This window comes from Coturnix japonica, chromosome 3 (assembly GCF_001577835.2).
Source record: "Coturnix japonica isolate 7356 chromosome 3, Coturnix japonica 2.1, whole genome shotgun sequence".
NCBI lineage: Eukaryota > Metazoa > Chordata > Aves > Galliformes > Phasianidae > Coturnix > Coturnix japonica.
The window spans coordinates 96126203-96153966 of NC_029518.1; the positions used below are offsets into that span (position 1 = coordinate 96126203).

Sequence of the window (27764 nt, forward strand, 5' to 3'; positions counted from 1 at the left end):
AGATGGTTTATTGTGTTTACCCCACAGCTAGAGCTGCATCTTGTTCAAATGCTGTTTCACCCTTTGACGTCTGGTTTGTTTCTCATTTTTCACTTTTCCAAAGCTTCACAAAACCACACGTTGCCTGGGCGGAATAACATGTCACATGAAGCAAACCTATTTTTAATCCCTTTCAGACCAGGCTGTCTGTGAGCTGACCTGGTGACCATTGTTCTTTGTATTATCGGGTGAGGTTGATAGGACGTATTGGTTACCTTTCCCTGCACCTTTAATTATTCACCGAGTGGAAACAATGAGAGACATTCCTTTGTCTCTGTGTGTTTATGCAGATGAACCCGCTGTTCTGGAGGCAGAAGACCTGGACCGAAAAGTCATGAGACTTGGAGGGGGGCTGGACCCAGACACCATTTCCTTGGCCTCTGTCACAGCTGTCACCACCAATGTCTCAAACAAGAGGTGAGGGCGCACTTAGCATCCCATGTCCAAAAGATGGGGTGTACTGGAAATCCCATTCTCCTGTGCAAGCAGTGTTATGGGGAAATATCCAACCTGCTACAAAGAGCACAAATGTTCAGCGATGGTTTGCAGCCTCTGGTGTTAAATCCCTCAGACTCAGACAGAGGAGGGGCTGCCAATGCTCTGTCATGGTTTGCAGTGAATTGATCTGTTGTTTGACTGAGGGTTTCTTCTGCCCCTCCAAAGGTCGAAACCTGACATCAAAATGGAACCGAGTGCTGGGAGGCCGATGGATTACCAGGTGGGTGATGATCCCGTGTCCCCAACCACAGCTCACAGAGGGGAGGATGTTTTGCAGGTGTTATGGTCAACAGCATTGTTACTTGAGGAGCTGAACCACCTCATTCCAACATGTATCCCCATCTGCCCATGGGACAGCTCTGGGTCCAGGAGCAAGAACTGGAGCCGCTTGAGCATCTCTGGGCTTGTTGGTGCCAGTGTGATCCATAAATTGGTTTCTTTTCTCATTTTCACCAAGCTGGGCTGATTCAGCAGCATTTTAGCTTTCTGTCCTTGCCACTCAGCTCAGTGCAGCAACGTGTCCACGGGGATTCCTTAGAGTGTTGCAAACAAAGATTTTTTGTGATAGATTTCTTGCAGAACATTTGCAGCATCCACTTTGCAACCCAAAATGAAAGCAAACAGGAGAAGCAGGGTGTGGAAGAGGTTTAGTTACGCGTGTAATGAGCCTAGAGTGAAGAGAGAGACACACAGAAAGCTAGAGTGCTGGGTTCAGGAGTTATGTAACCAGAACATAAAGAGGAAGGGAAAGGTGCAAAGCAAATTTCAACTGCAAGAACATAAAGACCACTGTGAGCAAGAGGATCACTTGGGTGGTGTTTATGGGGGAAGGCGAATCTCATCTGTGATCAAAGTACTCACCTGACAACCTCCAGAGGGGCTCAATGTGTTTCCAAACATTGTGATGCCCAATATGTGAGCAGTGAAGATGTGCTGGGTTGGTTTGGCTGCTGCACCACTGGGCATGGGATCTCTCCACAGGTCAGCATCACTGTCATTGAGGCCCGGCAGCTGGTTGGGCTTAATATGGACCCTGTGGTCTGCGTGGAGGTTGGGGAGGAGAAGAAGTACACATCCATGAAGGAATCGACCAACTGCCCTTACTACAATGAGGTGGGTCTCTTCTCCAAGGATGGTCGTTGCTCCTGCTCCTCTGGTGCTATATTGATATTAGTAAAATGGGATTTCTTGTCACCTAGGTTTGTTCTGCATCAGGGGAGGGTGAGGTGGAGGTTAGGGAAGGAGGGCAGTGGGCTTGACCACAAGCTGAAGGAGCTCAGGGATCATTGCAACACCACTCTCAGACATAGGTTTTGGGTTTGGGTGGTGGTATGAGGAGCTACGCGAGTAATCAGTGCTCCTTGGGAATCTCTTCCAGTACTGCATAGTCCATGGTTCTGTAACGCTGTTTTTTAACCCAAAAGGAGCCACTCTCCTGCCTTCACACCTGTTCTTTCCCTTTCAGTACTTTGTCTTCGATTTCCACGTGCCCCCAGATGTCATGTTTGATAAGATCATCAAGCTGTCTGTAAGTGAGCGTGCTGGCATTGCCCTTTCCTCTGAGCTTTTAAGAGTCCATTTTACTCATGCACTGTGGACGGATTTGAGTCCCTGACAGGAGCAGAGGTGTCTGGCCCTATAAGCCCCACCACTTTTGCAGAGTTCTGGTCCCCCTCTATTACTGCCTTCATTACCAGGACCACCCAGCTGTGCTTGTAGTCCCCTCCAGAGCTGATGGCTGGTGTGTCAGAGCCTCAGCCTATGTGTTTTGGCTTTTGGGAAGCAAGACCCTCCCAGACCATGAAGCTGGGCAGAGCTATTGCTGAAATACAGAACTACAGATCTTAAAACCAAAACAGTCCCTCCAGAGCCACAGAGGGCAGTGAGCAAGGAGATTCATAGAGTCACCAACCAAACCACACTAATTAGGAGCTTGTATATCTATCCTATGCATAGACTGGTCATGCAACTTCTCTCACAGAGGGAATCAGAGAGATTTCAATCATCCTAAAGACCCTTCCTTCAATTGAACATCCCAGTGTTTGTTGCTATAGTGGCTAAAAACTGTATCATGTTTCAAAGATGAATTTGTTTGCATTGTTCCCTTTCACTTTTCTCCCCCTCTTGATTTCCAGGTGATCCACTCAAAAAACCTCTTGCGCAGTGGGACTTTGGTGGGCTCCTTCAAGATGGATGTTGGGACAGTTTACACCCAGCCTGGTGCGTAATAACCACAGTTTGCCAACATGCCTACCTGTGCCATTGAGAAATGCCTTTGTAAGGGATCTAGGCAGGCTTTTCTTTCCTCTGGTGATGGTCTTTAATTAGAATCTGAGATGTAAACAAATCACTCTGGCTCCTCCAGAAAAGATGGCATAACCCATCTGAAATAAGACACAACAGGCAGGCTGAGATGCTCTCTGGCTCTGGCAGCCCTCCTGAAGATGTCCAGGCTATTTAAGTAAGCAAGACATTTCCCTTCCAGATAGATAGCCTGATTTCATAGAACCATAGAATCACCTGAGTTGGAAGGGACCATTAAAGATCACCTAGTCCAACTCCTCTGCAATGAACAGGGGCACCTGCAGTTCCATCAGGTGCTCAGAGCCCTTTTAAGCCTGGAATGGATCTTGCCCTATGTAGCTGGCATTTAAACCAAGAAAGAGAGATTGCACACATACAATGAGAAAGAGGTTGATCAGAGCTGCTGCCGTGTTGCTGGCTGATGGTAAAGCCCTCAGTGACTTAGCACAGATGGGCCCTATGCGTGCTCATAAAATCTGTTGTGCAGTTATGGGCATCGTTTATAGCACATCTGTTTCAGGCAACCTGTTTTATAGAATTGTGAAAGAGCATTGAATGCCTTTGGCATCCTGTCCTCAAGTGAGAGCTGGCATGGATGGGATTCATTTAGAGAACTGTGTGAAAGGAGTCCAAAGGAGACCCTGGAGAGTTCATTTAGCTCATGAGCTCACTGCTCACTGCCAGACTCCCCAGTATACTTCTGCATGAAAAGACCAGTCCCTGAATCAAGGAATGATACTGGTCCTGGCTATGGGACTGATAAAGCAAATACACATCCAGGAGACCTGTAAAAAGCTTGTTCTGCATGGAATAACATTGCCTCTTCGATGGCCCAGTGCTTGCAGTATGGCAGAGCTGAGCACATGACCATACCTGCAGAAAAGATACCTCCAAAATCACTGTGTTTCTGTCTTTTATTTCAACATTCTATATTCAACTATATTCCAATATCCGGTACTCTGTATTTCTTCCAATAAATGATGGTCTTGTCCTCTGGCTTCCAGAGCATCAGTTCTACCACAAATGGGCCATCCTTTCTGACCCTGAGGATCTCACTGCTGGGCTGAAAGGTTACCTGAAGTGTGACATCGCTGTTGTGGGGAAAGGGGACAACATCAAGACACCCCACAAAGCCAACGAGACAGAGGAGGATGACATTGAAGGGTATGGAAGTTAAAAACAAAGGAGTGTAAAACCTCATTCTAGCCCTAAATGCTTTGGGCTAATTAAATATCTCTTTGTACAACCACAGGCTTTCAAATCCATTTCTCAGCCTTGAGGCAAAATGCTGGTGTTGATTTCTTGACTTGCTGCAGCCCGAGGGCTTGAGACACTGCCTGGAGTTGTTCTGTGCTGCTCACAGTTACATTATGCCACTTTGTCTTGGACAAATCTAGCAACAGCTCCAGAAGTTTTGTTCACATCGTACCCTGTGGCTCTCATTTCTTCTCCCAGAAGAGGAAAGCAAATTCTTCGAATAAAAGCCATTTGGTGGAGTTTGATTCTCACCCCAAAATACACACCCCTTCTATCATGACAAAGGAAAAGGCCCTTATAACATCCCAGTTGGCTGACTGGCTTTAGATGTCTAAATTAAGCTGAGTATAATCATCCTTTAGACTCCACTGACAATAATGATTACATCCCTTTGGTGGAATGCAGATTGTTCCAACCTCATGTGGCTCCTCTAAGATTTTGCTTACAAAACCACCACTCACCATCGTAATGTAGGAAGATGCGTGGAAAGAAGGCAGCTATAAAATGCATGGCTGCAAAACTCTTTCCATCTCCCTACAGCCTGTGCTCAGAAAGCAAGCTAAATTCACTCACCTTCTTCAACCCCAGCAGCTGTTTCCAGCACTATCTCTTTGCTGTTGTTGCAGGAACCTCCTCCTACCAGATGGGGTTCCTCCAGAGAGGCAGTGGGCTCGTTTCTACATCAAGATCTATCGAGCAGAGGGCCTGCCCCGTATGAACACCAGCATCATGGCCAATGTGAAGAAGGCTCTCATTGGAGAGAACAAGGACTTGGTAGACCCCTACGTACAAGTGGCATTTGCAGGGCAGAAGGTGGGTAAGCACCAAAGTGGTCCTGGGAGGTAACGTAAGCAGGACCAGACATTATGCTGGTGTCAGGAGACAGCCTCAATTGACCTTGCATGATAACGCTGAGATGTATGGCAAAATCACATTGTTTGCTTCATGTCACGTTCCCCGTTCTTGTGCAGACTATGGTGGGTTTGCAGCCATCTCCAGTAGAGGAAAAGAGCTAGTTCCTAGGGAAAAAAAGAAGATGAAATGACCCTAAAGTGGTCATTAACATGGGAGGAGTGATGGATGTGTACCCTCGTTTTAGATGGGATAGAATTAATTTTCTCCATAATGGTTGCTATGATGTTTGTGACCTCCATAAACCACAGAGATATCAAATATCTTCCTTGTCCACTCGGCAGGGGAAGACATCAGTGCAAAAAAGCAGCTATGAGCCTCTCTGGAATGAACAAATCATCTTCACAGAAATGTTCCCCCCATTGTGCAAGAGGATAAAGATCCAGATTCGAGACTCGGACAAAGTCAATGATGTGGCCATTGGTACCCATTTCATTGATTTGAGGAAGATCTCTAATGAAGGAGACAAAGGTAAAGCTAAAGTGGGGTGCAGGACCTTCTTCACAGCAGAGAGGTATCCCTTGGGCAGAGATAGCAAAATAGCTCAGGCTCTCTTTCCAGTCCTGGGCATAGTTACTTCTTGGTTGGAGTGACCAAGACTCACTGTAGTGCCCTTCTGAAGTCACTGGACACGAGCTCTTTGAAAGCCCAGACACAAGCCTCCAGGCCAACACTTGAAGGCAAAGACATTAAAAAATAATTGTCCCTTTCTGAGACATCTGTTGCCATGGATGGATGAATATCTGACAGGCTCCCACTTTCACACATACATGAACATGTGGGCACACATAGGCAGGAGCATCATGAAACCAAAGATGGCTCTTTGAAAAAGAACTAATGGGGAGTTTTCTCTTCTTTCTTGACTCATATTAAGAGACATGCCCAATGGGTGACTCACCTCTTTTTAGGCTGATACACTGCAAAGTGCCCATCACTGCCTTCCCTGCAAAACTGTTTTCATACATAATTGCAAAAATGCATCTCTATGCACATGTGTGTATATTCAAGTCTATGTCACCACCCACAGCAGGAAAGTGATGATCCCAAGACAAAGATGTGCCCTCCTTCTTCCATATCCCCTTCTCTACCAGCGTATTTGTTCTCCTGCAGGCTACCTGCCCACCTTTGGCCCTGCGTGGGTGAACATGTATGGCTCCACTCGGAACTACACCCTGATGGATGAACACCAAGAGCTGAACGAGGGGCTGGGGGAAGGCGTCTCCTTCCGGGCCAGGCTTCTGATGAGCCTTGCAGTTGAGATCTTGGATACCACCAACCCAGAGATCAACAGCTCCACTGAGGTGCAAGTGGAGCAGGCCACACCAGTTGCTGATGTGAGTCTCCCCTAACCCTACAGTTGGCAGTGAAGAGTTCTGGGTCTCAGTCCCTTTGGCTGGTTATCTCCAGCCTCACAGACAGGATTTCATTTAGTATTGTGCTAAATGTTCTGCTGTCTTTGCTATGTGTACACAGATATGTCCATTCTTGTCCTATATAGGGATGCCCACATATGTTAGTCTTTATGAACCTGAGCTGAGAAGTAGAAATGGAGCTTCTGGATGACAGCTCATGTTCAGTGTGAAAGCTCTCCTTTGGAAAAGTGGTCTCACCTCACCTCTAGAGGAAATTAAGCCACCTGGAAGTAAAGCCATTCAATTTCTGAAAGTGCATCCAAACAAAGGGTTCGCAGAGGTTTGATTATTTCAGTTTGTGAGCAAACTTGAGCTCATATCCCTGAGTGTCCTTTAGACAGTCTCTCATAAGCAAGGGATGGCCAATCTTAGGTAAACCACCACATTTAAACATTAGGCTAAAACCTCTGGTCAAACTCTCTCTGCAGAGATCCTAGAGACCCAGTTCAGGCAGACACCTGACGCTCACATGAATCAGGCAGAAGGACATAAAACTCCACGGTCTTCTTAAAACCCAAGCAGAGACCATGAGAGTGCTCACACAGACGAGATGATGAACCCCACTGCTAAGACCTCAGTGTCATTCTGGCTGACCCAAACCATGATCTCTGGGATTTCTCCTGCAGAACTGCACAGGAAAGATGGAGGAGTTCTTTCTTTTTGGAGCCTTCCTGGAAGCTACCATGATTGACAGGAAGATCGGTGACAAACCCATCAACTTTGAGGTTACAATAGGTTGGTTGTTTTCTTGGTGAGGGTGGTTTTGAAGCACACCTGGTGGGGAATGAGGGATCCAAGGCCAAGAGCAAGGTTTCTTCCCCTCTATTCCATGCAATCATGTGCCAGAACACATGCTTCTGAGACTGACCGCATGCATTTCTTCTGGCTTGAGAAGGGATGTAAACATCCATCACTCCCCATGGGAGTGACAGCTCTGTGACTTCATTTCATTTTTCATTCTTGAGGCAACTATGGGAACCAGATTGATGGTATGACCAAACCTGTCCTGCGGAGGAAGAAGGAGGGAGGGGATGGGGATGAGGAAGAGTCTGAGCTGCTACACAACTCAAGTGAGGATGAAGCTGATGAGGATGGAGAGATGGTCTCTGTCTCCTCATCTCAGCCCATGAAGCCCTTGGTTACAGACAGGTAAGCCTTGAATTCACCTCTCACACACATGACAAGCTGTACACCCAACTCTTGGCTATCCAGCACCACCAGTGTTCTAACCCTATGGTTGCTGCAACAAGCTGCCTTTTTAATATTACTTAGGATCTTAAAAACTAGATGAGGTTATAAACACCCAGAGAGGAAGGGAAAGGAAAGGAGACAGGGGCTATTCTGAGCCATCTGTATGACCACCATGGAGCATCTCATCTGCCTCCTCTTGCAGGAACTACTTCCACCTACCGTACTTAGAGAAGAAGCCCTGCATCTACATCAAGAGCTGGTGGCAGGATCAGCGTCGCAGGCTGTATAACGGCAACATCATGGACAAGATTGCAGACAAGCTGGTCAGTGTGTTGGGGAGGGAGGGAGCTGGGGCTCCATTCAGCTTAGCCCTGAGCACCTCTAGGGATGGGGCACCCATAGCTTCTCTGGGCAGCCTGTACCAAGGCCTCACCATCCTCATCACAACAGATTTCTTCCTAATATTTACTCTAAATCTACTCTTTGGGTTTAGTGCCATTACTCCTTATCCTGTCACTATACCCCCTGACTACAGCAAGGAGAAGAGCAGAGGAATCCAAGTAGGACTGGTAAAGACAAAACCTAACAGATCCAGCCAGGATGATGTGGAAGCTGTTCCAATCATCCAAAGCTACCTACCACAACCAAACCTGTCCCAGACCCAAGACCTGAAGTTATCACATGAAAAAGCAAACAGATGCTCCCACTATCAGCCCCCTATGGGGTTGCTCCCTGTAGGGCTGGACCTCATCCCCACTGCCCCCCTCACCACTTCTCCTATCCCTGCTGCAGGAAGAAGGGCTCAATGATGTGCAGGAAATGATCAAGACAGAGAAACCACATCCAGAACGTCGGCTCCGAGGGGTCCTGGAGGAGCTGAGCAGTGGGTGCTTGTGAGTAAATGGTGGGCAAAAGTGCTGTGCTACAGACCCCTGCTTTCTGTGGGGTTATGGGCAAGGTTGTGGCACTGAGGTTGTAATCTCATCACAACTTACCCTCTGGAGGGTAGGCAAGCATTTCATTGTGTTGGCACAACACCATATGGGTTGCCTTTTGACTTGGAATGGTGCTTATATCTGCACAGCAACAATCCCAAAACAGCAATGGGAGCCTCAATTTTGTGGCCTCTGTGTGCTGGTATCTGAATGGCACCTACTCTCCATGTACAACACCATAATGGGAGCCAAAAAGCCTCCTGGAAATGATTGCATAGGGACCAAAGATTCTCATGCTTCCCTTCCCACAGGCGCTTCGTGACACTGGCTGACAAGGACCAGCACCACTCTTCCCGCACAAGGTTGGACCGGGAGAGGCTCAAGTCCTGCATGCGGGAGCTGGTGAGTACAGTTCAGCTGGGAAGACCTGGGACTAGTTCTGATCTTGATAAAGCAATGGGGAATTTGCTCTACAGACATGCTGGTTTCCAGTCTCCATGCATTGAGAGTTTGGGGTTTACTGCTGAATGGAGGAGCCCATGAGCTCTTGGGTCTTGCATGGATCCCCGGTGGCACTTGGGGGTACATGACTGCCACCCTTCCACCCTGCTCCAGCAGTAGAGCTGGCCTAGGTATTTGGAGCTGGTAGCCCAGCTCCTTGCAAAGGCATTAGCCATGCAAAAGAGACATACCAAGATCAGGTCCTTATCCAGCTGACAGAGCCAAGGACACCAGCTTCCACAGACAACTGCACAATACAAAACCATGCATTAAATGTGTGAGAGCCTTCATGGGCCTTATTCTGAACCATTTTGGACTCCCCTTTCACTGCAGGAGAACATGGGCCAGCAAGCCACAACTCTGCGGTCACAGGTGAAGAAGAACACCATGAAAGACAAGCTGAAGCAGGTGCAGAACTTCCTGCAGAAACTCCGTTTCTTGGCAGACGAGGTGCGTTCCCCTGCATGGAGACAACAACTGTGCACTGACACAGCAGCCAGGGCCCAACAGAAGGGCTCACTGCAATCCTTGTAGGTGCAAGAGGTTCTCATGGCATAGGCCTTGTCCAAGGAGCCTCTCCAAGTCTATACACTGCCCCCATGGAGCACTGCTGGGGTGGAATGGGTCAGCATTAAAACTCTTCTTCTCAGCTTCTTTATCATAGTAAGGAACTGAGATATGGTCTCTGCCTATGAGCCCTCATGGTCATGGAGTAATGAGGAAAGATAAATCTTTAGTCTTTGCTTAAGCAGACAAAGTTCTGCAGTGGAAGGCTCAAAATCATTCCAATGGCCATAATGTGGCAGTAGAACCATCCATCTGCTGCGGGATCTGCTGAATTTGCTCTACAAAGCTCTGCAGCCCCGCCAGTGCCTCAGTGGTTCCAAAAGAGCTGAAAGCCTGACAGGTCTCTTTGGTTTTGTTCACAGCCCCAGCACACCATCCCCGACATCTTCATCTGGATGATGAGCAATAACAAGCGCATTGCCTATGCCCGCGTCCCTTCCAAGGACATCCTCTACTCCATTGTGGATGAAGAGATGGGCAAGGACTGTGCCAAAGTGAAGACTGTCTTCCTCAAGGTGTGTGCCTGTCATCCCAGACAAGAGGAGGAGGATGGAGAAGAGACAAACCAGGATAATGGGAGATGGAGATGAGAGAACTGGGGGTCCAATTTTGCTGGTGCTTGAATAGCAGGCATGAAAGATCCACTACTTGTAGTGATAGTAGATACTGGTTCAGCTAGCCAGAAAAGGGAAATCTGACTTGGAAAGAAGTCGGTGTTGTAGATAATGTTGTAGATAGAAGATAATGCATGAGACAGGACATGATCTGGAAAAAATGAGGACCTTGTATTTAAGTGGTAGGGGTGCAAGCAGTGTACTGCAGCAAAGTGTGGTGTGAGGTAGTCTGTCCTTCCCCAAGGCCTCCCCTGCCAACCTATAAACTTCTCTGTTCTTTATGCCCAGCTGCCTGGGAAGAGGGGTTTCGGACCTGCTGGCTGGACAGTTCAGGCCAAGATGGAGATTTACTTGTGGCTGGGCCTCAACAAGCAGCGCAAAGACTTCCTGAGTGGTTTGCCTTGTGGCTTTGAGGAGAAGAAGACCACCAGAGGCCAAAACCTGCCATCCTTCCCTCCCATCAGCCTTCTTTACACCAGTAAGAGCTTCCCACCCTTGGTAGGTCTGGGGATAGGACATGGAGCAGGCAGGAGGGAGCCTGCCTGGACACCACTTGGGATGAGGGCCTTCCAGTTGTCCCAGTCTGTTCCCATGCAAGCTGGGTTGTGGGAACTGTGTGCCCTCTTCCCTGCTGCCCTGTTCTTAGTTGTCATTCCGCATGCCAACAGTAGGATGTTGAAGTTCTTATCCATCCAGGACTCATGTTTTGAATGTATTTCCTTCATAGTGCTGGTCCTGAGCAAAAGCAGACTGCTGAGTTCTTGCTCTCCAGGCTGAGCCCCACAGCTGGGCTCCAGTGCTGTGTACCAAGATGTCTCACTTCCATTCTCTGTTGCAGAGAAGCAAGTTTTCCAGCTGCGAGCCCACATGTACCAGGCCAGGAGTTTATTTGCTGCTGACAGCAGTGGCCTTTCAGACCCCTTTGCACGAGTCTTCTTCACTTCCCAGAGCCAATGCACCGAGGTAAACACCATCTCCTGACCTGGAGGGCTGGAGGTTTCTGGGGTTGGTGTGACACTTTTCCCATCAGCTCTACATCCTGCTCCCACGCCACAGGTCTCATGACTGCTAGTGAATCATGGATGAGCTTAAATACAGCATGGGAAAGCAGCCGTGGCAATGGGGCTTGGCTGTTTCCAAGGGCCCTGTTGGAAGCCCCTTCCCCAGCAGCGCCTTCAGAACACACCCCCATTCACCAGCACACTGCTCCCCTGCATCTCTATGGCTGCAATTTGACCTGCTTGGCTAGGAGGAATGGGAGCATGCTGGAAGCCTATTCCCATAGCCACCTTTGGGACAGGGAAACTGAAACCAACATCCAGACTGCTGCCCTTCTGTACAGTCTCAACCCTGGGCTGAAGCTCTAAGTCCATCTTCCATTCTTCTAGGTTCTCAATGAGACCCTATGCCCAACCTGGGACCAGCTGCTGGTTTTTGACAATGTGGAGCTGTATGGAGAAGCCCATGAGATGAGGGACGACCCTCCTATAATTGTCATTGAGATCTATGATCAGGACACAGTGGTAAGATGAATGCTGGCAGAGAAAAATGTCTCTAAGTTTGATGCTATGTTCAAAGGCCAGGAAGACAGTGCAGTAGGCATGGCGATGATGGGTTAGTGGTTGGACTTGATGACTTTAGCAGTCTTTTCCAACCCAAATGATTCCATGAGAGTGCAAGAAGCATGTTTTCTCCTGACCCTTGGAAGAAGGTCCTCCACATTTCCAAGGCCACGAACTAGGAGCCACTGCTACTCATCTCTTAGACAAAACTAAATGATATCTCATTTTTGGAGAGTGAAGGAGTTTTTGTGATGTGGTAATTGAGGAGACACTACCTTCGTCTTTCCCCTTAAAGTAGCCGCTCAGTCATGGCCTCCTTGCTGTTCCAGGCCTAGGCCATTTCCTTCATCTTGAAGATGCTTATGACTTAGAAAGTGCCTTCAGATGGGAAACCAAAGCTGGCGCTGATCTTTGATATCTCAAAAGTGCAATGAGGAAAGCTGGGCCAGCAAATTCAAGTACTCTTCCCCCCTTTCTAGGGCAAAGCTGACTTCATGGGCCGCACCTTTGCCAAACCAGTGGTGAAAATGTCAGATGAACAATACTGCCCACCACGCTTCCCCCCTCAGCTGGAATACTACCAGATCTACCGGGGCAATTCTACAGCAGGAGACCTTCTGGCTGCCTTTGAGCTGCTTCAGGTGCCAGCCAGCACAGAATGAGGAAAGGGTGTGCTGGGGAGGTTGTAAGGGAGTGGGAATTAATCCATGGTTGTGCAAAATGTGTGTATTTGGTACATCCTTGAAAATCTAGAAGGGCTTAGCCCGAGTCAGGGGGTTGAAATGAATGTTGTTTCAGGATCCCTTTGAACCCCAAATGTTGTATGATTCTACCACAGAATGATTCTAATCCACACTGCGTTTCTTCCAGATTGGCTCTGGGGGTAAGTCAGACCTACCCCCAATTGATGGCCCCACAGACATAGACCGAGGTCCCATCCTGCCGGTGCCACTGGGGATTCGCCCTGTGCTGAGTAAATACCGAGTAGAGGTAATTGCATTGGAGTGCCAGGTCTTAATGTTCAGCAGCAAGTTGGGCTGTGTGCATCTCATAACTTTTTTGTGTTCAGTGAGGTCCCAGAGCAGAAAAGGAAGTGCTGAGAGTAGCAGAGATCTTGGGTTATTCTAGATCAGATGTGGGTTGGACTGTGTGGGGTGTCAGACTGTGCTGCAACACCACGCCATGTGGAGAAGAAGAGGAATGCTCAGGGATTCACCAGTCCCCAGGCAATGGCATTTGTTTCCCTGCTCCTTTATACAGCTCTTTTATAACAACTCCTTTGGCCCCAGCTGGACTCCATCCAAAGGCAGTCCTTCTCACACTCACACCTTCTTCTCCTGTCCTAGATCTTATTTTGGGGACTCAGGGACCTGAAGAGAGTCAACCTGGCCCAAGTGGACCGGCCCCGTGTGGACATTGAGTGTGCTGGGAAGGGGGTCCAGTCAGCCCTCATCCAGAACTACAAGAAAAACCCAAACTTCAGCACTTTGGTCAAGTGGTTTGAAGTGGTGAGTGCTTCTCTTCCCCAAGGGCCTATCCCTACTTTAGTCCCTGCTGGTCTCTCCAACCACCCACACCAAAGCCCCCACAACCCACATCCATCCCTTGTTAACTGGCACACCTTTGCATCCCAGGACCTCCCAGAGAATGAGCTGCTCCACCCACCTCTGAACATCCGAGTGGTGGACTGCCGGGCTTTTGGGCGCTACACCTTGGTGGGCTCCCATACTGTCAGCTCCCTCCGAAAGTTCATCTATCGCCCACCAGATAAGAAAGCCCAGCACTGGAATATGACAGGTACAAACCTTGGGCCATAGGGACACAGACTGTGGGGTGTCTGTGGGGCACTGCAGATAACTGAGGGGCATGGACAAAGAGGAGGTGGGATGGTTCCTGTTGTAAGACGAGAGAGACTTCTTCATCTCTAACGTCTACAAGAGAGATGGTTCCTGTTGTAAGACAGAGAGGTGGTGGTGCCCCATCCCTGAAGACACCCAAGGTCAGGCTGGTTGGGGCTCTGAGCATCAGATGGAGCTGTGGGAGTCCCTGTTCATTGAAAGAGTGTGGGACCAGGCGGTCTTTAAAGGTTTCTTCCAACTCAAACCATTCTGTGATTCTATGATCTCTGTATATTTATGACTCCACCCTCCAAATCTACCCCAAGACTCAAGATGAATTTGCTATGCTCTCTGCTGCTGCTATGTGGACCTCTACTTGCATCTCTATGTGCTGATATTTTCAAGGCAATCCCTTTCTATATCTCTTCTCTAGAAGTTGGGGCAGATGTTAAAAACAAGCCTTTCTCATCATCTGCTTTCCTTTGTTACAGCACCATCTTTTAATTTTGCTATAAGGGTCTGTGTTCATTCTTCCTGCCCCTCTCCTCTGAGCAAGGTGACCTTACATCACTCCTGCATGTATATTGCAGCATCTTACCTGAGCTCTCAGTTTCTTTTCTACACTCTCCTTCTCTCTTGTTCTCTCTTTCTCTGTCTTCTGTCCAGCTAAACAGCTCAGAGGCTATCTGGCAGTGGCCAATGGTGCCCCTTGCTCTCGCCCCACAGGGGAGATTGTTGTCAACATGGAACCTGAGGTTCCTATCAAGAAGATGGAGACCATGGTGAAGCTGGAAGCTGTGAGTATCAGTGTGTCAGAGCTATGCTAGCACTGCCCATCTCTGAGGGATTCCACTCAAAGGAAGGCTGTTCTATCCTGTGCAATTATGGGGCTGGGCTGATGCCTGGAGTTGCAGGGTCTTGAGTCAGTACCACTCCTACAAATCAACACTTCCTGTTCTGTCTAGACTCAACTGTTTCTTGCTGTCCAGTGGAGGACCGTTCTGGGTTAAGCAAATTAGACAGCTTCATGTTTTCCTTCAAAAAGAGTCAAATGGGAATGATGACCTCCCTTGCTAGGCAAGAAAAGCTCAAAGAGAGCAGAGAGTTGCATGGAATGGTGGTTCTCCTTGGAACCCAAGAGAGGTGTCTCCAAGACAGAGATGGGTTTGGTGTGTCACACCAGCATATTTCATGTACACAGAGCTTTCCCAGCCAGAGCTCTGTGCAAAGTTTATGGTTTCTTACACCATAGGGAATGGTCTCTGACTTCTCCAGCTTGCTGTGGCATGTGTGTGCCTGTGTGTGTGTACACTCAGGTGAGGCTGCACTGCTAACCTGCTCTTCTTCTCTGTTCCCTTCCACCCTGGGTGGCAGAACTCTGATGCAGTGGTGAAGGTGGATGTGGTAAGTGACGGCTCTACTCATCATCCCTGCTCCCAACCTCTACACCCCATCCAACACCTCTGCGCAGCTTTCAGAGGACCATGCACCCTCAATATCCCTAAAATACTTGGGTACTAGTGCCATTTTGTCCCAGGTCACAGATAGAGCAGTGTTTCCTGTTAAGGAACTCTGGCCTGGTCCCCATGGACTGGGAAGCAGTTTTGAACCAGCACTTCCCAGCACTGCTGTGCCAGGAGGAGCAGGGCAGACAGCTCCCTGGGAAGGAGGTGCTGGTTATTGCCACCACAACCAGGTACCAGAACCCAGAGGGGTTTGTGGTGCCTCCAGGAGGACACAGGGTACTTCCTAGACAGAGGGAGGATCGCTGCTACATGCAATGCTGTAGCATGAGAAATGCATGAATGAAATGGACGACAGACAGGAAGAGCTGTCTCAGGATGCTGGCACAGTGTCTTGCTGCTCAGTGCCCATGTCTCTGCCTTTAAAAGGGGGAAAGTACTAATGAGGCCATGCAGCCAGGAGGGCACTGTCTGCTCAAGTGCTTTCCCCACCACCTTTCCACTACAAGGTGTGTTTGATTTTCACATGAATCCTCTGCCTTTGCCACCCTTGTTCCCCGCAGTCTGAAGAAGAGAAGGAGAAAAAGAAAAAGAAGAAGAAAGGAGGAGGAGGTGGAGGAGGAGGAGAAGAGATAGAAGAGGAGGAGCCAGACGAGAGCATGCTGGACTGGTGGTCCAAGTATTTTGCTTCAATTGAGACTATGAAAGAGGTGGGTGTTGAACAAAGGAGCAGGGGTATAGGCTGGAATAGAACACAATTGCCTCCTGTATTCAAAGCCTGAGCTCTCCAGCTGTTTCCAAAAGCCCAAGGCTGCGGTGCTTTCCTTGCTTGCCTGTTGGTGAGGCTTTCACTTGGCAGAACTGAGCAGGATTCAGCTTCTTTGGATGCACTTGTTATGCCCATGGTGTTGGATATGCAGGCAAATACACCTGGTAACAGCATCACTGCTCAAGGCTGCACCAAGCACCTTTGGTGGCCAGACCTTATCTCACTGCTTGGATAGGAAAAAAGCCATGACCCTGAGTCAGGCATTTCCAGCAAGCACTGAACCCTTGACACAGTCACCCACTCCCTGCTTGCTTTATTTCTCCTCCAGCAACTCCGGCAGCAGGAAGCAGCTGCAGCAGAAGCAGAGGAGAAGGAAGAAATGGAGATTGCAGAGGGTAAGCAGCTTGCAAGTGAAAGAGGGAGTGGAGCTGCAGAAGGGAGGATCAGGACTTGAGCACCCTGCTGGACCATGCATATGGCCACAAGGGTGACCTTGTCCATCTCCTCTCCTGGAGGCTCCTTGCCAGTCCCATCAGCAGGGCTGGGACAGGTTTCCACGAGGACTTTCACCCATCCTTTCTGTATGTCCCACATTCATATGACAACAGGTCGTTGTATTGCTTAAGCAATGCGAAGTTTATTAGCTGAGAGAAAAACAGAGCCTGGTTCTATTATGAAGGCCAGCCTTCATAATAGAAAGATGAAGCCTTGCCAAGCTCGGAGCAGCTTCTTCATGGGTTTGCTGTCATGGCAGGGATGCTGGGGGATGTCTTGTGTCCCACTTCCTTCTTATTCTGTCTTTTGAGCAGGACCCACTTCCCCTTGGCACTCCCATTCCTTTTATCATTCCTCTTCCACACTGTGTCCTTGTTGTTTTTTGTCTGTCCTCATCTGCACTGCCCAGCAATCATGAAAGCTGGCAGATTGAGGCAATGAGGGATGAGGACTGTAGATGGGTGGGAGAAGAGCACAACGTTGCTCAGCTTAGACTTCTTTCCAACAGCCTTTCCTTGTGTAACTGGTGCCACCAGCTGGTGGCTGCTCTGAATAGAGACCCAGCTGGCCATGGGCATCACCCTCTGTAAAGGCAGCAGCCTGTGCCGTGGTGCTGAGCATCAAGCACTGTCACCTTTTGCAATACCTAGGCTGGTCTTTTCTTCTCCAGGCTGCACATGACAGGAAAAGTCTTTAGTGGGAAGAAGAAAAGGAGATGCTGTTGGTAGGATAAGGTCTTATTACTGCTATGGAGACTAGATAGAACCTAGTGCTCTCAGTCATCTAAATAATTTATGTTCTGGAAGCTGCTTGCACAGAGGCCACTAGGCTCCTGGAAATGCTGTGATAAAGGCAGTGATGGCCAGAGAGCAAGGAAAGACTTGAAGGGCTTGAAGAGTTACTCCAGGGCTGGAATGGGAGCTGCAGGCAGTGACAGCTGTCAGCTTTCATGATCCTCCCATTTTAAAGACCTTGATCAAGTCTCCCTTCCCTGTCTCCATCATCCTTCCTCACCTCCATTTCCATCTCCTCCTTCCCTGCCGCTTCCCCTTGGACCCAGAAATCAAACTTGATGACTCTCCCATGAAAGGCTTCAAGGGCCAGGCAAAGAACAAGGAGAAGTCCAAGGCACCCAAAGATGACAAGAAGAAGAAGCAGCAGTCAGCCCCTGAGCTCCCTGAGAAGAAGAACAAGCAGAAGATTGATGAACTGAAGGTGTGTGTGTCAGCTTTGTTCCACCTTAGTTGCATTGGGCAGTCACCATAGCATTTCCTCAGTGTTTTTTGGTTTGGTTTGGTTTGGTTTGGTTTGGCTTTTTAACCTGATCCCCCTCCTTTCTGTCTTCTAGGTCTTTAACAAAGAGCTGGAAGCAGAGTTTGATAACTTTGAGGACTGGCTGCACACCTTCAACCTGCTCCGTGGGAAGATTGGGGACAATGATGACAATGCAACAGAAGAAGAGCGGATAGTGGGAAGGTTCAAGGTGAGTTTGGTGGCTGAGTTGGCCCAGGACAGGGACAGCCCTTGTCTACAGGCTTCTGTGCTGAATGTGTCCCTAGCAGGACCAGGGGAAATGGTTTTAAGTTGAAGGAGGGAAGATTTAGGTTGGATGTTAGGGGAAAGTTCTTTACTAGAAGAGTGGTTAGGTCCTGGAACAGGCTGCCCAGTGAGGTTGTGGATGCCCCGTCCTTGGAGGTGTTCAAGGCCAGGTTGGACGGGGCCATGGGCAACCTGATCTAGTAAAGGTGTATGTTTGGTGGCCCTGCCAGGCAGGGGGGTTGGAACTACATGATCCTTGAGGTCCCTTCCAACCCGGGTCATTCTGTGATTCTGTGATTCTGTGATTCTGTGATTCTGTGATGTGCTTTAGTAGGAAGGGACTGGATGCAATAGTAATCAAATTGCACTGACCCAACCACAAAATCTTGCAGAGATGGAAAGCCTCTGTGGATAGATACAGGCTTCAGGTAGTGCATCTACAGAGAGAATGGTCTGAAGGCAAACGGATGCTTGAGAGTTCTTACATAAGGCAGTTTTACCCCTGGAAATCCCTGTCCATAAGCACCTTTTTAGTCTGATTGCTCTGCAAGCCTCCTTTCCTTTGTCCAGTTTCACTGATCATGGTAGCAAGCCCTAAAAGTGGTGCTTGAGGTGTGAAGGAAGTTTGCAGCACATGGCTAGAGAGAAGGCTGAGCCCTAGGGAAGGGTGGTCTGGGATGGGCCTGCTCACCCTGGGCAGCTGGGCTCTAATCAGGTTGTGCAATCCCTCCCGCCAGGGTTCTATGTGTGTCTACAAAGTGCCTCTCCCTGATGATATCACCAAGGAGGCAGGATATGACCCCACCTTTGGCATGTTCCAGGGGATTCCCAGCAACGACCCCATCAACGTGCTGGTCCGAGTCTATATTGTGAGGGTGAGTATAACAGCATGGTGCGGCAACGTATGATCCCCACAAGCCCTGGACCCCAATGTAGACAGTAGAGAGAACAACAGCTGGAGGAGGAAGTCTTCTTGACCTACTAGTCAAGTTTTGCTCTGGGTCTCTCTTTAGAGACAGCAAACAAGGCTCTATTTACATATATCTGAAGGGACACAGCCAACTATGCCTGGCTCGGCCAACCCAACTTCTCCCCAAGCGGAGACAGGGGTTTACATGCAGCAGGACTTCTCACCAGCTTAAGCCAAGTGACTCTGCTTAGGGGACAAAAGAGCTTTGCCATGTGGCTTTGGCCTGATCTTGGGAATCAGGACCTTAATTGTTCACCAGCATGGATGGGGCTGAATTAACACTTCTCCTCTTCAGGCCACTGACCTTCACCCAGCTGACATCAATGGGAAAGCTGACCCTTATATTGCCATCAAGCTGGGGAAGACAGACATCAAAGACAAGGAAAACTATATCTCCAAGCAGCTGAACCCTGTCTTCGGAAAGTGAGTTGTCCAAGCTCTGTTGCCTGTTCACACCCAGAAGGTGTTAGCTAAGCTTATCACCCCTTGGACCTGCACCCTAGTCATCCCACAGCTGCTTTGTGTTGGGGGACTTTGTGTTGGGATGAGTCCATCAGACAGAACTTTCCTTGCAAGTGTGTAGGCATACTCATTTAAGTCCGTCTCTCCTTTAGCAGCAGTGTGGTCAACATAGTAAATGATGTTTAGGAAATGTTCAAATCTGATAATGACAAAGTATCTGCTTTAGGAGGCCTGAACTGTGAGAGTATTGGCTGGTTCCCCAGTGACACATAGACTTAGTTTCAAGGCTATTGAGTCAACCAAGTCAAGCAGTCATCACGTGCTACCTCCTTTCTAGGGCTGCTGAATCCAAAACAGCTTGTGCAAAGATAAAGCTACAATGCATACGTTGAACACACCGTAGTGACAAAAGCAAATTAAAGACCCAACTTGCCCATGATCTTGAGCAGCAGCCAACTGTTCCAACTCCTCTTTCTCTTCGTCTGTTTTCCCCTGGCCTAGGTCCTTTGACATTGAGGCCACCTTCCCCATGGAGTCCATGCTGACAGTGGCAGTGTACGACTGGGACTTGGTGGGGACAGATGACCTCATTGGGGAGACCAAGATTGACCTGGAGAACCGCTACTATAGCAAGCACCGAGCTACGTGTGGGGTGTCACAGACATACTCCATGTACGAACAAAGCTTTCCCTGCCCAGTCTCCTGCCTGGACCCATGACTGTCTCATCTTCCACGTCAAAGCCTAGATCTCCTGCAGGAATCTCCCTCTTTCATTGCCTTCTGATGGGGAAGTCTGTGCTGTACTTATTCTCTTAACAGGGGTGTTAGGGCCAGAACAGGAGTGCAACAGCAGAGTGGGTCCTGAGCAGGAATCCAGGGCTGGGAGGAAGGGGTTGAGGGGCATTGATGCAGCTCAATAGAAGAATGAGACTAGAGCTGTAATAGCAGCAGGACCAAAGGAGCAAAGCATCAGAGGCCAAGAAGTGTGCAATGGGGATTTCAGGTCTAAGTCAGCATGGAGTAAAGGGACTGGGGCAGAAAGGTGTTAACAAAGTATAGAGCAGGGATGCAGTGGGACCTGTCTGCTCTGAGGCTTCATATTTGGAGCCCCAGATCTTTATCCTGTGAGTGCTGAGTCCTTCCTGGCACCAGCATATACCTGGCTTGCAGAGGGAAACACCATATCTTCTTTCTCCCTGCTACTACTTCACTGACTTTGTCCTCCTGTTTGCAGACATGGGTATAACATCTGGCGTGACCCCATGAAGCCCTCACAGATCCTGTCCAAGCTGTGCAAAGAGGGCAAGGTGGACGGGCCACACTTTGGGCCAGGAGGAAGAGTGAAAGTTGCCAACAGGGTGTACACTGGTCCCACAGAGATTGAGGATGAAAACGGTACCTGCCCCATGGGATGAAGATTGGAGGGGAGTGGGGGTCTGGGTGTCTCCTCATCATCCAGGGTTGGAGACAGGTCTAGTGGCCCCAAGACCCTAATGCAATGTTGCAGTCCTTCCCCATCTACCACCTTACATTGACCCTTCACTTTGTTGCCAGCTGGACAGTGTCTTGTAGACCACCCAAGCCAGAGGGGTGCTGTTAGAATTGCTCATGGGTGTCCATGGCATGAGATCACCAAAGCTGCCTTTAAAACATTATCCTGACAGTGTATGCTTCAGGAATAATGAAGAGAGCCCACCTTGATCTTTCCAAGTTTTAGGAAGCTCCGTGTCCTTGATATAACCAAATCCTCAAAGGTTGTGTCCCGGTGCATTCACATTAAGAAAGATGAAAGCAGGCCATGAGGTGTGCACAAGAGGAGAATGTGGTCAAAAGATATGGAGTTTGTTCAGCCTGGGTAAAAGCAGGCTCATAGGGGATCTGGACCTCCTGCAAATGGTTAAGGTTACAGGAGAAAGAGGAGAGTTAGGAAGCGTTGGCTCAAATGGACACTAGTGAATGGAGAGGAGTCGCTGGCAGGCAATTCAGCTCCCCTGGAGCAGGGAGAAGCTGGAAGAGGAATCCAAGAAGAGTGTGTGCGTGTGTGTGCTGGTGCCAGGAAAATCTGGGGTCCTTCTTGAGCAGAGGAAGAGGGTTGTTTGCTCTCCTTGGTGTCTTTCCATCTAGATCTCCAAGCTCCTTTGCCCACGCAGGTCAGAAGAAGCAGACAGATGAACACTTGGCCCTGACAGTGCTGCGCCACTGGGAGGACGTCCCACGGGCAGGCTGCAAGCTGGTCCCTGAGCACGTGGAGACGCGCCCGCTGCTGAACCCTGACAAGCCGGGCATTGAGCAGGTCCTCCAGGCCCCCCAGAGAGCAGCATGTGGGCATCAACAGCCCTAAGCACTTGCCTGTTAACTCCAGTAGACAGAATCTTCAGTGCCTCTCCCTCTTGAGGCTGCATCCCTTTCATACCCCTAAGTCTTTGACTCCCCTATGCCCATGCATCTCAGCACCACACCATGCCATGAGGGTGGGCAAGGACTCCTGGCCAGACTGTACCCTATATCTGGCATGACCAGACTGATGCTGAAGGGCAGGAGGAGTTCAGGGGAACACCGTGGGTATGAGGAGCAAGGAAGGGCCAGGGAGCTGACTGCACCTCTCCAACCTTGCAGGGTCGCCTGGAGATGTGGGTGGACATGTTCCCTATGGATATGCCGGCACCTGGCCCTGCCATTGATATTTCCCCAAGGAAACCAAAAAAGTAAGGAATGTCCCAATCAAATGATCACTGGGAAAAACTAGGGGTTTCTCCCTGGGGATCTCCCACAGTCCCTGGCTGTGGTGTTGGGCATCCTGCTCTGGGCAGCCCTGCTGAGGCAGGAGGGGATCTCCAGCCCTAAGCATCCTGGGGACTGGGATTCTGTCATGGCCCTGCTGAGTCTGGAAGAGCTGACACAGACTGTTTTAGTGATAAATTTACCCAGCTATTAAGCCATTCTGTTCCTTAAATCCTCTGGCCTGGGTTGTGCAGAAGCTTAGGGGACAGGAAGGTAAAGCTTCCCTTGCTGCTCCAATGACCTCTCCTGGGTTGATCCCAGTTCTTGCCCATCTCTGGTTCGTTTATTTGGATAAGTTCCCTGTGAGCAGATCCCTGTGCTCTCCATGTCTGAACCCAGTCTCTCATCCCCCTTGTTCCCTTCCTCCTGCCCCCTCCCCAACACTTCACCTCCGTGTCTCCCTTTCTCCTGCCAGATATGAGCTCAGAGTGATTGTATGGAACACAGACGAGGTCGTCCTGGAGGACGATGACTACTTCACTGGCGAGAAATCCAGTGACATTTTTGTCAGGGGGTAGGTACTGCATGGTCTGCCTCAGCCCTGGGCATGCTGATGCTATGGGGAATGACAGGTAGGTCTGGGGGGAGATGGAGGTACAAGATTAGATAGCACCAGCACTCTCCAGAGATGTGGTGCCTTGCCAAGCTGGGTACCTCAGGTCCTGTCACCAGAGATTTAGTCAGCAGAGTCCACCCCACCCTAAAGCAGAGACTGCATCAGACCCTAAATCTTCCTGATGGGTTCAAATAGATACACCCTGATATAGGGAATCCACAGCAACAAATACAGACTGAGCTGCCTCTGCACGAACTCCTTGCTCCTCTCCACCTCCATCCTCCTTCCTGGAGAAATATTCCCAGTAGCCAGCTTGAATTTCTTGCACTCAGACCCCACTATTCCCTCTACATCCCTCCTCTGAGGCTGCTGCAATGATTCACAGAATCACAGAATGACTCGAGCAGCCCCAGCTCATCACTGAAGGCCCTTAGGCCCTTTCCACAGTCTGTCCATGCCTTGCTGGCCTGGAGGCATCCTGGCTGCACGTGCAGGATGGCCCCATGCCCTCTCCTCCCTTCTGGAGAGTTCTACCCCTCTGGGCTCTGCAGGTGGCTGAAGGGTCAGCAGGAGGACAAGCAAGACACAGATGTCCATTACCACTCGCTCACCGGTGAAGGCAACTTCAACTGGCGTTACATCTTCCCCTTTGACTACCTGATGGCGGAGGAGAAGATCGTCATCTCCAAGAAAGAATCAATGTTCTCCTGGGATGAGACTGAGTACAAGATCCCAGCTCGCCTCACGCTGCAGGTCTGGGATGCTGACCACTTCTCAGCCGATGATTTCCTTGGTAAGGGAGGGGTCTGTTGAGCTGGGCAAGTGGGACTACCAGCAGGGTTCCATCAGGGGGTGGTGTGGGTGAGGCAACACCCAGACAGGAATAGAGCCCTGAACAGTAGCCCTGGTCCACAAGCCCACTACATCTTACAGATCCCTTTGGGTATGTTGTCTGTATATGGGACCAGAGCCCTTATCTTCTCTGCTGCTCTTTCAAAGGCTTCTTCTGAAAGCAAACATCAGCTTTTTAGTTCCCAAAGCAGTTCAGAATAGTTTTCCAGGGAAGGAGATGATGGTCAATCCTACCTCCTGCCGAGGACTTGCACAGCCAACATCGGTGCTTCCTTGTCTCCTGCCAGGGGCCATCGAGTTGGACCTGAACCGCTTTCCCCGGGGAGCCAAGACATCCAAGCAGTGCAGTCTGGAGATGGTGACAAATGAGGCAGAGCTGCCCATGGTCTCAATCTTCAAGCAAAAGAGAGTGAAGGGCTGGTGGCCATTTGTGGCCAGGGATGAGAATGACGAGCTGGAAGTCACCGTAAGGATGGGGAGAAGGGGGTGATATTCCACCCTGGGGGCCACAGCCATTGCAGACCACCCCCATGTTTCTCTCTGCTCCCTTAGGCCCCCCTGTCACCATGGCTGGGGGCCAGGCAGGAAGCATAGCCTGGGGCACAGCATCCTTCTCTCCCTTCAGGGGAAAGTCGAGGCTGAACTGCACCTCCTGACTGCAGAGGAGGCAGAGAAATCACCCGCTGGGCTGGCCCGCAATGAGCCCGACCCACTGGAAAAACCCAAGTAAGCAGAAAATCCTTCTCCCCAGCAAATGCCTGGACTCCTATGAGATGCTGTTGGGTCATGCTCAGGGAGGGAGCCACGCATGGGGAGGTGAAGAAGGGTCACATCACAGGGATGGGAGTTATGGGCATGGCCTTCTCCTTTGGTTCCCCACCATTGTACACTATTCACTGCCTAGCTGCCTTTAATTTCACTCACTTTTTCTGGCCTCCCACCTCCTCCTCCTCCTCTCTGGTCCTGACCAACAGGACACTAGCTCCCCCTGGCTCCCCCACATCCCTGCCCTTGCTCTGTCTGGCACATATCCTACTAATTCCCCTTACAAAGGTCACCCATGTATGGACCCCTGGTCTCCCTTTCCACCCTGTGGTCCTCTAGCTGTGCTACCTGCCCTCTCCATGACTGTGATGTTTATGATGGGTGTTTGCTTCCTCGGCAGCCGTCCAGACACGTCTTTCATCTGGTTCCTCAACCCTCTCAAGTCCATCAAATACCTCATCTGCACCCGCTACAAGTGGCTCATTATCAAAATCGTGCTGGCCCTGTTGCTCCTCATCATGGTGGCCCTCTTCCTCTACAGCATGCCAGGCTACATGGTCAAGAAGCTCCTGGGGGCATGAAGCATAGGAGCATCCAACCTCCAGCTCAGAACCATCACCTGCCCCAGCCCCATGCTCTTCTCCTCCCACAGCCTCTTGGCAGCCTCAGGACGTATTTCACTCCTGCTGAGCCTCCTCTTCTGCATTTATCTGTGCATTCCTGTCTTCACTCACACAGAAATGAGGCTGGAGGAGCTCCGTCCTCAAGGCTGGGTATCATTCCCCTGGGCTGGCAGCAGTGCCCAGCCAGCCCCTGCAGAACACCCACAACGGGGTCTTTTGGCCCTTTGCCCTTTGGGGCAGCGGTTGGCATCCCCCAGGGAGCTCAGCACCCTGCTGCAGAGGTGAGGAGTGCAAGAGCTGAGCTAGAGCCAAGGTGTTGGCGTCATTGGAATGTTCTTCAAATGCTCCTGAGGGGATACTGAGAAAGAAATCTGGGGGCTCTGCAAGGGGCTGACCCCGCTCTGTCCTCCCTGGGGTACTAGCAGAGCCAGGGAAGCATCCAGCAGCACCAACATCTCTCCAGGGCCACTTACCTGGCATTGGCACTGGCTGGACAACCCCGAGGCTCATGGGGAGCTACATCTTCTGGCACAGTGTGAGCTCCCTCCATCCTTCTCTCTGGCGGGTTTGCACTCATCAAGAGTTTTGGGGGCATTTCTGACTGTGTAGAGTGGGGAAGGAGGGAGGGAAGGGCTCTCGTCTAAGTTCTCTGTAATATTCAGCTGTTGATGACCCACCATGCTCAGCTTCAAGTGTGTAAGACCCTCATTCAGTACTTAAGAAACACTCGGAGATGTTTTTAGGAGATCTGTGTTTTATCCTGTCAAGTCTGGGCTCACCACTGACCTGCTCCTTACAGCCATTCTTGTCTCTATACATTATCTCAACACTCCTCAAAATGGATATGTCTCAGCCCGTGCAGTCCATGTGACTACTGGGCTGGTGGTGTTGAGAGGGGCTGCTACCGCCTACATAGGATGCAATCTCTTCTATCCACCACGTGCAACCTGCAGCCATGGGGCAGCTGATAGAGCAGAATCTGCTGTCTCAATCTGGGAGAGAGAAAAGAAGGGGGGAGAAATCTTAGGGCTCCCTTTGGATCCCTTTGAGCTGGAATTCTCAGGGCAGGAAGGCCAATACTGGGAATAGTGAGGAGCCCGGTGGCCAGGGAGTCCAATACGGGGGCTCTGGGCAAAGGAGCTGTGGTGGGTGTGAGCACAGGGCAGTGGGCATCTCTTGGACAACACTTGGCTCAAGCCTGGCCCCTTGATACCAGTTCCACCCTATATAACACATACCTCTCTCGATTGTCTACAATCCTCGCTGTCGTCCTCATATACCTCTGCACAGTTTCCCTCTGGGTTGTGCTTATCCGTGTGCTCCTTCTCACAGCATTCTGTGTGCACACAGGAAGGCTTAGTGGGACACAACTCCCTTCCAGTGAGATTCCTCCAGCCCAGGGTGTAAATGCCCAGAAGATCCAAGGAGGGCTCCCAATGCTGGAGGAGGGTGGGAAGGCTGGGGAGTGGGCTCCTTCCTTACCCACAGCTTCACCCTTCGCAAGGACAGGACAAATATCAGAACTGACGAGCAGAGCTGTCTCCCGAAAGTGTGGAAGCCCAGTATTTTCATGACCGCTTGCAGCTGAGCAATGAGGAATAACTTGACTAGGAGCCAGAACACCTTCATGGAGATTCAAGGGTCCAGGCTCAGTGGCAGTCCTCCTGATCAGACCCATCCAAAACACAACACACAGTTAATAACAAGGCTCCTCTTATGCTCATCCCACCACTCCCAGAGTAACAACTTCTCAATTGCATAGATCCCAATGCTGGCCTCTCAAGCTGTGCTCCCCATGCTCATCCCAGTCCATTTGGCTGCATCAACCTGCACACCCAGCATTGCAAGGAACCCAGGGGAGGCTGACAAGCCTCAAGGGGATGGATGGATGGATGGATGGATGGATGGATGGATGGATGGATGGATGGATGGATGGATGGGGCAACATAGGGCACCCGCTCCTACCCACCTGGTTTCTCCTTCTCCCAGCTCAACTGCCACGCTCCTCAGCTGCTTCCTCTGCCCTGCAGGCAGAGACTGGAGCACCCACTAAATCATGGCCATGACTGTGACGTGATGGTGACATCACTTGGATTCACAATGGCTGCCCAGGGCCGAGCTGCACCCAACCCTCAGCCTTCTCCTTGTCCTCCATGATAACACTGCCCACCACGTCCAATAAACATGAGATTCTCTGTAGCCTTCCTCTTTCTGTTAAGAGATAGGTAAAACTGCCCACCACATCCAATAAACACAAGATTCTCTGTAGCCTTCCTCTTTCTGTTAAGAGATTTACAAATCTCCTTGCTAAGCAACATCCATCCTTCCTGCACCCCTCTGTCCTTGCACACTGACTGAGCTCTTCCATTGCAGCCCACAGCCTCAACCCTGAAGTACATCCCTTCCTAATCGCCCTCGTCTCTACTGCACATGCGCAGCAACGACCTGCATCCGCAAACCTCTATGTGGGGACCAAGGAGGTAAATTCCTCCCCACTGTAAGGGTAGAGCAAGTCCGAGAGTGCCTCCTTAGACTGAATGAGTACAAGTCTATGGGGCCAGATGGCGTGCATCCCAGGGTCCTGAAGGATCACATCCGAGACAGCCAGCATGCTTCACCAGGGGAAAGGTCTGCTTAACTAATTTGTGGCCTTCTATGATGGAGTGACGGCGTTGGTGACGAAGAGAAGGCGACAATGTCATTTACCTGGACTGAGCAAGGCCTTTGACATGGTCCCCACCACATCCTCATCTCCAAATTGGAGGGAAGTGGATTTGATGGTGGACAACTAGATGGATAAGCAATGGTTGAAAGCCGCAGACAGAGGGTGTGGTCAATGGATCTATTCAGGTGGAGGCC

At 50.1% G+C, this 27764-nt stretch overlaps 1 protein-coding gene and 1 long non-coding RNA gene across 9 annotated transcripts in view; one reads left to right on the plus strand and one right to left on the minus strand.

Annotated features, from left to right (window-relative positions):
- Positions 1-25650, plus strand: part of OTOF (otoferlin) — a 59329-nt gene extending 33679 nt beyond the window's left edge. For 2 of the 8 annotated variants that reach the window (XM_032443685.1, XM_015859853.2), the window contains 40 exons: positions 330-456; positions 703-757; positions 1519-1650; positions 2003-2065; positions 2673-2757; positions 3846-4005; positions 4725-4911; positions 5295-5481; positions 6121-6344; positions 7049-7157; positions 7388-7571; positions 7816-7936; positions 8406-8506; positions 8860-8950; positions 9383-9499; positions 9979-10131; positions 10519-10708; positions 11069-11193; positions 11619-11753; positions 12272-12433; positions 12663-12782; positions 13139-13300; positions 13427-13589; positions 14297-14427; positions 15005-15034; positions 15657-15803; positions 16191-16257; positions 17418-17572; positions 17706-17840; positions 18634-18771; positions 19162-19289; positions 19830-20000; positions 20563-20723; positions 21479-21621; positions 21945-22033; positions 22525-22623; positions 23217-23458; positions 23805-23983; positions 24143-24243; positions 24683-25650. In XM_032443685.1, the coding sequence (XP_032299576.1) occupies positions 330-456; positions 703-757; positions 1519-1650; positions 2003-2065; positions 2673-2757; positions 3846-4005; positions 4725-4911; positions 5295-5481; positions 6121-6344; positions 7049-7157; positions 7388-7571; positions 7816-7936; positions 8406-8506; positions 8860-8950; positions 9383-9499; positions 9979-10131; positions 10519-10708; positions 11069-11193; positions 11619-11753; positions 12272-12433; positions 12663-12782; positions 13139-13300; positions 13427-13589; positions 14297-14427; positions 15005-15034; positions 15657-15803; positions 16191-16257; positions 17418-17572; positions 17706-17840; positions 18634-18771; positions 19162-19289; positions 19830-20000; positions 20563-20723; positions 21479-21621; positions 21945-22033; positions 22525-22623; positions 23217-23458; positions 23805-23983; positions 24143-24243; positions 24683-24863 (5450 nt within the window). In that variant the 3' untranslated portion in view covers positions 24864-25650. The remainder of the gene's footprint in view (positions 1-329; positions 457-702; positions 758-1518; positions 1651-2002; positions 2066-2672; positions 2758-3845; positions 4006-4724; positions 4912-5294; positions 5482-6120; positions 6345-7048; positions 7158-7387; positions 7572-7815; positions 7937-8405; positions 8507-8859; positions 8951-9382; positions 9500-9978; positions 10132-10518; positions 10709-11068; positions 11194-11618; positions 11754-12271; positions 12434-12662; positions 12783-13138; positions 13301-13426; positions 13590-14296; positions 14428-15004; positions 15035-15656; positions 15804-16190; positions 16258-17417; positions 17573-17705; positions 17841-18633; positions 18772-19161; positions 19290-19829; positions 20001-20562; positions 20724-21478; positions 21622-21944; positions 22034-22524; positions 22624-23216; positions 23459-23804; positions 23984-24142; positions 24244-24682) is intronic. The other 6 variants (XM_032443686.1, XM_015859849.2, XM_032443687.1 and 3 more) reach the window with 3 other exon arrangements.
- Positions 25642-26984, minus strand: LOC107312425. The gene is made up of 4 exons (XR_001554494.2): positions 26875-26984; positions 26388-26569; positions 26144-26241; positions 25642-25897 (listed from the first exon to the last, which is right to left on the minus strand). It is a non-coding gene; the product is annotated as an uncharacterized LOC107312425 (long non-coding RNA).
- Positions 26985-27764: the final 780 nt, after the last annotated feature.